The 10,501-nt window shown below is 39.9% G+C and overlaps 1 protein-coding gene across 1 annotated transcript in view; it reads right to left on the bottom strand.

The window, feature by feature from the left end:
• Window positions 1-6,069: 6,069 nt before the first annotated feature.
• The window catches only part of SEC62 (SEC62 homolog, preprotein translocation factor), a 33,642-nt gene continuing 29,210 nt past the window's right edge, over window positions 6,070-10,501 (bottom strand). The window contains exons 7-8 of the mRNA XM_014602865.3: window positions 9,470-9,589; window positions 6,070-8,128 (exon numbers count right to left, since the gene is read on the bottom strand). Of these exons, the coding sequence (XP_014458351.1) occupies window positions 7,647-8,128; window positions 9,470-9,589 (602 nt within the window). The 3' untranslated portion in view covers window positions 6,070-7,646. The remainder of the gene's footprint in view (window positions 8,129-9,469; window positions 9,590-10,501) is intronic.

The following is a 10,501-nucleotide window of genomic DNA, read 5'->3' as shown; positions in this document are numbered from 1 at the left end:
TCAGGTGCATGGGAGGATATGTATGGCAAGGCTCTCAACTCCTCAGGATGAGACAGAACCATGCCAGTTTAAACCCTCCTTTAAACACAGACGGAGGGCACGGGTAGACAAGGCCTAACTGAGAGAGCCTCAATTATTTGCAGTGCTGTTTGCTTAGTACCAGTCATCAGATTAACAAGCTCAAACAATTCATTTGCCAGTAACTTTTCTCATATGGTTTATTTTTTAAATGATTCTGTACATGATGAAAACTGCACAGGAACCTAAACTGGTCACTTCTTTAGCAGCATGATCCTAAAAAAGAACCTGTTTTGTTGTTATAGGTGACAACTGAGGCATATAAGTCTGAAGAGCCTATGCTCAGCTGCTGCCTGCCTCAGTCTTAGTAGCTTAGCACCTGTCTCTGGCCTAAGCCCAGTCAGAAGCCTGTAATTAGCAACACCTGTCAGACCAGTAAAATTAGTACAGAATACAGTAGTGGTTGTACTTAAAACACAGCCAGTGAAGATAATGTCCGTCTTCCCTCTTGCAGATGAAATACGTAAGGAAGTGAGAGCTGGGAGGACAGTTAACTTTTCAAACCCATCTTCCACCCAAGCATGTTCTACTTTCCATCCCCACACCCCTTCCATGGACTGGCTGATGGCAAGGGGCTCTCCTTTCCTCCTGCTGTAGCTGTACTACTATGAAGCCAAGAATTCAGGATTCTTGGGGCCAAAGAGAGGGACCATGGTTCTGTAAGCTTAGTGGTTAGGGGGCACTGTTGGGAGGGGAAAGTCCTAGGTTTTGCTGCCTGTCCCTAGGACCATTTTGGTAATTTATCCATTGATGTAAATGTCACAACCCAAAGTTGTGAGTTTTTGTTTGTGTGTGCTTCGGCAATGCTAAATTATGTTCCCGCTAGAATTACAGCTTCCTTGCACAGTGGAGTTCTCTGCTGCGGAAGAGAACTCCGGTGCAACGGGGAATTTCCCGCCAGATTTGTAGCCTTCTTTGCATGGTGCATTTCTTTTGCATCTTGGAGATGCACGGTGCAAAGGAGTTCCCGCCATTTGTATGGGAGTTCGTGCCACATTATTGGCCAACCCTAATATATGCACACGTAACGGCTAGCAATTGGCTTGCTAGCCGTATAAAGTGCTTGGGTGGCTTCTGCCCAAGTTGGAGAGAAATCACTTGGAGAGAAATCACTTAAAGCGTGAAGATCTCCAAGCGCTGCGGATCTTCACGGACCCAACGCATTTCTTAAGCAGGCAACAGAGGTCTAAACAGCCTCTGGCCTCTCCCCGTCGCCGAGCGCAATCCTAGACGTATCCCTTTCCTATATACTCAATTTTCAAACCCACGGAGATTTAACAACTCCGGGGCCTGAGAACCGAACAGAGCCCACGGAGCTTCGACAACTCCGTGGGAAAGAAACTGCCGAACCCACGGAGCCTTAACAACTCCGGGGCCAAAGAACCGAATTTGTCGTAGTCCTCCAACGAGGATTTAAGTGGAGCTGCACCTGGAAACTGTCCAGCCTACACCGCGACCATCTTGGGTGTAAGTAAATAATCTTTCAATCAACCATTACACCTCTGTGACTAATTCTAGCCCGTGCGTGCCTTGCCGCCGCACGGTCCTCTCCGGCCCTGCGTGCCCGGGCTGCTGGCCACAGCCCGCGTGCGCAAAGATGGGCCCGGCTCGCCCCCGGCCCGCACAGTAAAATGTAGCACCTGGCTTGCTGGTGCCTAAGTCTAAATCTAGTCCTAAATTAATTACTTTCAAGGAGGATCTGGGCTTGAGAGCCTTCCAGGTTTCTCCATTTTAGGAGATGGTGGTAAATGATGCTCAACCTACCTTTGCAATGCACTTTGACCTAGGGTAGAAAAAATGATCAATAAGTGTACAGTACCCATTCCGTCTCTGCTTGACCTCCCACTAGAATTATTTGTATGGTGCTATCATCAGACCTTAATGCCCTATTTCCAAACTTATTAAGACTTCTGTGTTTATACAGTCATTTTTCATTTAAAAGCATAAACATACACAATGGCAAAACTTACGCCTAGCGTATCAACCAGTGGAGCAATGGACTGTTTCTTGACACAGTCAGGAGATATGCCCTTTGTTTCCCTGCACCTGTTGCTATATTTACAAATAAATTCAGCCAATGTTTTATTTAATAAAATACGTCCTAATGAAATTGTACCAGCCATTACCAGGAAGTCTATTGCAAACACTCAACAGCTGCTCAGTCTAAGAGTTCATTTACACTGATAGGGTTGCTTTGTCCTGCTTTTACGTTTCTAAATGAGAAGGCTGCAATACAGCCTTTAGTGTTCAACACAGCCTTGCACCAATTTATACTGCTGTCCTCATGAACCTCCCACAGCACCTGACCAGAATCAGTAATAAACAGAGCAGGAGGAAAGCACATACAACTTCCAGCATAAAACATTAGAAGTCAAAGTTCAGTGTCTAATTACTTTGTGTTCTACAACCACGATCTTGCTCATTCTCACTCTGAAAGGCAGGTAAACAACTACTATATTATTATTATTTTGCAGAGACATTAAGAACCAAGATCCTATCTGGTCACAGCTGCACAACCCTTCTGACTCACTATAGCATTGGACAGACTCACAGAGGAATCTGACCATAAATTGCCTTATGAGTATCCTAGACCAAGTCCGTGTCCAGTCTGGTGCTGCAGAGCCTGGTTCTCAGTTCTTTGCTTTATTCAGTATAGCACACCTTCTCTAAAATTCTGAGTAGAATCCATCCCTTTTTGTATGAATATTAGAAGTTCAGCCATTCTTTGAAAAGGCCATGGCATGCTGGCAGGTAGATAAGGATCGGCGTACACAACAGGCTTCAGTTCTCAGTGGAAAGGAGGAACTCTACAATATTCTCTATGAACAATAAAAGTACATCGTATAACAAAGGTATTTGGATCATAACTGTGGTCTGCTTCTAATGAAAATGTCCTTCCTACAATTTCTAGTATTGCTCATAAAACATGATAAAATCAAAAGCATTAGCTATGAAGCTCTTGGGTAAAACGTAAGCCAAGTGGTAAAGATGAATTAGAAACAACACTAAAATAAACATGCAGTCCCCCAAGCAAAACAAGGCTTTGCAACCAGTCTTCTACACAACTGTGAAGCAAAGCTGACAAATGTCAAATCCGAAGATTTAGTTCTCAGCTGTACTGAAAGCAGTGGTACTACTCAGCATGGATCTTTAGCAGAATTGAGTCCTACTTACAAGCATGTAAAGAAAGTTAGAGATTAAAGGTTTCCAAAGTAATGATAGGAATGGTATTCATGCAGTCTCTCATGCTGAATGATTCTTCTGGAATGCTCTTCAAATGCATTCATGTCTGAAGTAGGGTGAAAGTTACACTGCGCTGCAACAACGAGGAGAAAGGAGAGATTGTTTAATGAAGGAGCAGGTGTCAACAAGTGTCTTCAGTTAGAAAAGTCATGACAACTTTTAACACATCCTCACAGCAGACGCTAGCATAGCTGCCTGGAAGAGAACACATGCTTATAATGCACACTAGGTACTGAGATAGTGAAATGGAGCCGGTTATTTAGGTCCATAAGGGTTGCGGGGCTATGGAGTACAACAGGATAATGGACAGCTAGGAATCTCCTCTGCTATCCTCTACCTCAAGACCACCACCACTGCTGCAGTCCTGCTGAAAACAGAACAAAAAGTGTTCATTTACAGCAATTGGCAGGATCCCTGGGACATATTTACAATGGGACGTATCATCACTTTATCCCCAAGGCATCTCTGTTACCAGCCTCTCTCCTGAGTAGATGAAAGAGGCAGCTTCTGGTTCAAACAAATTAGGATTGACCTGGGTCTTGTTTGATCAAACCATTCTCCCTCTTTTAGTCTCTCCCCCTTTTCATTCTTCAGGCTGCTTAATGCTCTGTGGACCTAATACCACTTTAGTTGACATCCAACAGAAGTTGGAAGAGGCTCAAGTCCTTGTTATTCACTGGTTTAACAAGTTTGTCATGAAAAAGGTTTCATATTGCAAAAGTCACAGCCCCAACTTGCCTAGTAAATATTACAACTCTTTACTAGAAATCGGGCATTTGGGCACCATGTGTACCAATGCCATTGCATTTGTATTGATGCCTGTAGCACTGACCTGGAAATATGTAGACCAACTGAAGGATTAATTTTTTCTAATTTGCCAGAGAGAGACATAAAAATTCTTAAGCTCACTACTCCAGTAGCAGAAAGATTGGGTTTAAAATGCTAGTCTGTACTGCACCCAGACCACAGCAGATTTAGATATTGTACCACTGAAAAATATTGACTTACATTTTTATTTTTTCTAAAAATATCACCTTGCTTACAGGTTAATGATTTAGTTGCAAAAATAGTTGTTAATCACATTATTGTGAATAAAATAAAAATAGTAATCAGGAAAGAATAAACTGAAGCTTGTTATATAAAATGGTAGGAGGAAAATCAAATGAGACCACTTAACATTTTATTGCAATAAGGACATTTTAATAGAATAATTGTTTAAATAATATTCCACTAAATATAAATACTTGTTCCCATTAAAGTCATCCTACTAGAGACAGGTATGTAAATTAAAGTCAAAACCAGTAAGGAGAAGCAACTTACTTGAAAATACTTTCATTTAAGAGTAGCCACATAACTTAGAGAACTGGGTCTTCAAAAGGAGGTTGGATAGATATCTGGCTGGGGTACTATGATCCCAGTGCTCGTTCCTGCCCAGGGCAGGGGGTCGGACTTGATGATCTGTTCAGGTCCCTTCCAACCCTAGAAACTATCGAACTATGAAACTGAATGTTGCTCAGTACCTTCACTGTTTACAGGTCTGTAGTATTTGTACCTTGCCCCTTTGGTCTGCAAATGGAAGCCTCATGTCCTCCTAAAATTTGTTATTGCTGGCATATTAAATTATAGAATTGTTCATCTCCTATTTTCTAACCATAAAATAATTTTTAGAATACATGGATGAAGTCAGTATTTTTGTAGGTGTCAATGTTGTAGTAGTAGACAGTGAAGTCTTAGATAGACAATCAGAACCATCCAGCAGCACCCTCTTCCTGACCCTAACCTGTCAAGATGCGTCATAGTAGATCACTGAAGTTCAGGGCTAGAGTGCAGTGTAGGTTGACTAGGCATAACAGCTGCACTGCCAGGTTGGTACAAGTTTTGAGGTCTAGATACCCACTTGCTGGGAAGTGGACTGATACTTTTAGGTCCTTTCATATAGGTCACTGCAAAGATAGCAGGTGACAATTTGACTAAAAGGAGCTTTTATTGTTTGACTGATTAGAGTTTATCATCAGATAGTTTGAATAAGATGTTATTTCATTTTAGCATGGAAATACTAATAGAATTTACTGCACTAAGTTTCCAACTATGAGAGTTCCAAACAACTGGGCCACGACCCACTGCTGGACTTTTGTTGTTGTTAAGCTGTGACTAGCAATCATGTTAAATTCATGTTAAGTTAGATGAGGAATTAGTGGTTTTGAGATTCTTTCCAAATACAAGAGTAAAGCCCTCTTCCAACATCTGTATTACACCATAAAGGATACTTTCTTAGTCTGTTGTGCAAATAGCATTTAAAAAGTAGACATTTAAGCCAAAGTTCACAGCCTTACCTGGTTTTAACTTTCACTGAAGTCAACAGGAGTGCTACCTGATTAAAGCTGCAAGATCTGGCTTCGGTACAGGAAGTGAAAGTGCTTTTTATGATAATAACTGTCGTTTCATCTGCCTAAAAGTTGTGTGTATCATTTTGCATAAGCTACAATAGTGGCCATGTAGGCAGATAATGGTACATGTTACAGAAGTGGCTGAAGACTGTTCTACATTGCAGATTGCACTTCAGTTCCTGATGTGAACTAAAAGAAATGGATTTCTGGCTGAATGCAACACGCTGAATACTTAAGCAAGTGGAGAGAACGGTTCTGAGCCAGCATACTGTACCATTATATATGCACATCTTAAAAGTACCAAATGATGATGACAGGGTTCTATTAAAGTCATTCCTTGCAAAGAGTAGTAACACAAGCGTGAGTTTAAAAGCATTGTTAAGATTTCTGCCATTGCAACAGGGAAAAAAAAATACAAAACAGATTCAATCTGTTTCCCTTATACGATAAATATTTGGAAGAGGTGAAAAGCAAATCAGACCACATCTGTGAAATGTGCACACACAAAACATATATTTGCACAGTCGAAAATTAACATCTTACTTCAAAACACTGTAATGGAAAAAAGCAAGAGAGATCTGGAAGTCAGATACTGAAAATGCAAGCAATAACTAGCATTAATTCATCCTGGTGGATTCAGGAAATAATTAAATCTGTATTCACTATTTCAGCGATTCAGAGGAATGATGTCAAGCCTCAACTTCTTTAATACTTCTAAAACTAGACACAGCGTTCTCCAACATTTTAGCAAATAAGGAAAGCATGAGACAAACAGCACATTCAGACTGCTTTAGGATTTGAAAAACAATTTGGTCTTAGTCAGCTTTTGTATTAGCTTTGCCACCTATACTTCTGAACAGGTGAACACTCTCTCACAGCAATACCTACTCAGATAATACAGTACTCCAGTTTGTGAAAACAGAAGGTTTTAACATTAAGGCATACACACATCTAAGTTGTTTGCTTTTATTCAATAAGGATTAGTTCACTTGTACTCAAATATATGGAATGTTGGCATGAAACTAAAGCTCCTGTGGGCATATCTACACACTGTCTGTGAGGTCTTTCTGACTTGCATTTCTCTGGAAAATACACCCTGAAATGACTTTAATCATACAAACTGAACTTGGGATAAAACTTCTAAGTAGCAGTCAAAATAAAAGGTTTGTTTTATTTGTAAATTCTGTAGAGAATACACTTTTTTCTTATATTATGATGGGGAAAATAGAACAGCCGTGATTTCCAAACCGTGCTATTTCCTTCACATGCTGGAGATGACATCGTTCTCTGAACCAGATATACGAAGTTTGCATTTCTTAAGTGGGTGGCACATGATTTGGAGAAATAAAACACTGAAGTCAAAATCAGTACTACCAACTTGTAGGTCTCCAGCAAAATACTTCAAAGTTGTTTTTTTTTTGTTGGGTTTTTTTGCTAAAACTAGTTTTTCTTAAATTTTCTGGAAAAGGAAATCAAGAAAAATATCAAGAAAGCCATAAACAAAGAAGTGCTTTACCTAACTAGCTATCAAATTAATATACCAGTAACTACCTGAAGGTTTTGGTCATTCAACTTTTACCATTTTGCAAAAGCAATTTGGAGATGCCTAAACTTATGGAACAATTATGAAAGTACCAGGAAATGCCTTTAAGGAAACTATATTCTTCAGTATTTGAGGACTACCTGGACAATCTATACATCGATAGAAAACTTGTCAGATTGTAAAACTTTTGTAAATGTATTATTTAATAAATGTACCAAGTAATCAAGTTAATGGTTAAAAAAAAAAAAAGAGGGAACTAGATATAAAACTGTTTGATAACATGTATATTTCAGCAAACAAATTGAAAGAATGCTACTATACGTTTACATTTTGGAGATCAGCCAACAAAGAAAATCCAACCATTTGCACATATTCAGTCCTCAAACTACTGAGAGTTATGATTTTTCATGCAAAGGCCTATTTTCTTCCTCCTCCTCCTCCTCTTCTTCCTCTTCCTCCTCTTCACAGTCACCTTCATCTGTTTGCTGTTCAAGTTCCTCTTTTGTGATCATTTCAAAATCATTTCCATTTCCACTACTATGCTGTGACCGGTCATCTTCCCGCCTATCACTGTCTGTGTCTGAATGCCGCTCTCCTCCTGAGCCTTCTGTTCCTGAGTTTCCTGTTGCCTCAGCTCTTCCATCTTCCTCTTCCTTCTTCTCACTATCTGATTTTTCCTCACTGTCAGATTTTGGCTGCTTTTTGGACTCCAATTTCTCCTCTTTCTTTAAGTCTGCTTTTGGTCCTTTGTATTCATGTGTATACAGCGGCCTGAAGGAGTCAATGAAACCCACGTCTGCTGTCAAATTTGGCAAGAACCAGAAGTGATGTCTTCCTCCAGTTATGAGCCAAATAATAAGGAAAAGAATGCACCGAGCTGTAAGAAGGGAAAGTCCAAATATTTTATAGTATAAATATTTACATCATGTAAATCACAACTGTGTTTATAAAACTATTTCTTCATTCCTGTACGTGAAATAAATTAGGATACCAGCAAAAACATCTAAACAACCAAAATTCTGGGCTTGAGAGATGGGTCAGTCAGCAAGACTTGGGGGCAGCGATGAAGAAGCGGGCCAGAGGGATAATAAAATGCTGCTAACAAAAGTCCATTTTAACTTTGGGATCCTAAGCGTTGGAAACAGTAAGAGGGAAGTCTTTCTCTGCAATAGCAAAGTGCAATAATTTGTTCTTAGCCAATAATTGTTTTCTATTATGTTGTGTGAAACTCTTTCAGTAAAGTATTGTAAAGTGACAGCAGTTTTCTTTAATCACATTTTCCACCTGCCATTCTGTTTTAAACATTGCTGTCTTCTGCTATGCACCATGCAAGTCTGAAGGAAACTTAAAATACACAACTTCGATTTACCTGGTCCTTAATAATTTAGTTACATTCCCAGCTTTACTTGCGTTTCAAGCGCCCCTGTTTTGGTTCCCTGCCATTCCATAGGAGACATCTTTCACGTCTGCCTAGAAGGAGGGCAGAAGGCCAAAACAGACATCTGGCAATAATCTGTCACTACACACCTAAATGAGAGTGTCATCTAGTTTTACTTCCCTTGGAATGCCATCGGCAAGTAATATTAGAAGTGTATAAGTTATTATTACCAGGTTAGGCGATTCAGCCTCTGCCCTGAACTGGATTTTCGGGAGACAACAAATACCTTCCATGACTCACAAGCACTACCTTCTAGTTTGTAGACATTAGTCTTTCTTCTCCATCTTCTTTGTTTCTTAAGCTTCTTTCCATCATGGTCACTATCCTCCAATGAAAAGACCCTGCTTCCCATGTCCAGTTTACTTTGCTCCCCATTTCATTAGCCATTAGATGTGGGCAGCTCTAGTGCACACACCATCATGAAATATCCAATGCACATATAGAAACAAACATCTCCAGGGGACACAGCAGTTTTGTCATGGGGAAGAAACTGCACTATATAAAAGAGGGCAGGCGTATACTCCAATCCACAGCCCTTACCTTCCATGGCACAATAGTGACATACAGTGGCCACTGAGGAAATATTCACATAGGATTAGGGTACAGTTATTTTAGATAGTAAGAGTAGGATTTTCAGAAGTAGCTGAAAGTTAGCAGGATTGAAACTCATGACAAGTTAGGCACTTGGAATTTTAGCCTGTGTTTCTGCCTGCTTTTTTATAACCAACATCTGCTGATTTACAAAAAAAAAAAAAAAAAAAAAAAAAAAAAGACACTTACCAACAGCAAGAAGGAGAATACTGGCCACAAAACAGCCTGCACCTACACTGAGATAATAAACCCCTACTCGCATTTCTGCAGGCCACAGGGGGAACAGAGTTGCAGCTATAACAGCAATCACTAAACACAAAAAGAAAGAGAAGAGTGAAAAACAGAATATCCGATTAAAAACAACAGGCCTGTGAGGGTACATTTTTGTCACCTATATTAATTTTTGTACAGTACTTAAAACAAGTAATGCCATTTTGTAGTGCCATTCACAAACCTAGGCTGGGCTCTCTCTTTGCCTTCAGATGTGCATATTTTTAAACAAATAGCCAAGGCACAAATATTAAAGAATATGCATAAAAGTCTATGAGCTGAAGAATGAAGGGGAGGGGAGGAGGCATTCAATCTTACTGCAGTCTCCCAAAGGATACAGCTTCTGCTATCTGGCTGTTTGATTAAATCTACATGATTGCATACGTGTACAAACATCCTCACCAACCCAAGTAGCAAAAATGGTTCTTATGTGGATTTCTAACCTTAGACAGCAGGTGCCTTTTAGGCCTTAACCTTTAATAAAATCTTCCAGTACACAGTACTATCTAATGAAAAACAGGTTATTGGTGTGCAAGCATCAGAATTAGCTTACCCTGCAAATATTTGTGTCCAAACTGCATAAATAAAAGCAAGGAAGGTGAATGGCTATCAAGTACAACTTAACATTTTTCCTAAAACTATTACTTTTGGTCGGCTCTTTAGTGTGTGCCTGAATGGGTGTTGCACTGCACAATATATTAAATTGGCTTTACATAACTGCAGCGTACATGTTAGAGGCCTGTGTGACCTAGGTAAATATAGAAACATTTAATCTGTGTTTAGTAAGAATAAGAGATCCCCATTATTGTGTGTTTTTATAGCATGCATTTACTTTTCTCTCACAGGGACTGTGACTCGGAGTGTGTGAAATGGGCCATATTTGATTTGGATTTGGCCCGGATTGGGAACAGCGATTCGAGTCGTTGATTCGGATCACTGTCCCCAATTCGA

This window comes from Alligator mississippiensis, chromosome 7 (assembly GCF_030867095.1).
Source record: "Alligator mississippiensis isolate rAllMis1 chromosome 7, rAllMis1, whole genome shotgun sequence".
Lineage (NCBI taxonomy): Eukaryota > Metazoa > Chordata > Crocodylia > Alligatoridae > Alligator > Alligator mississippiensis.
This window is presented reverse-complemented; position numbering and strand designations above follow the sequence as displayed.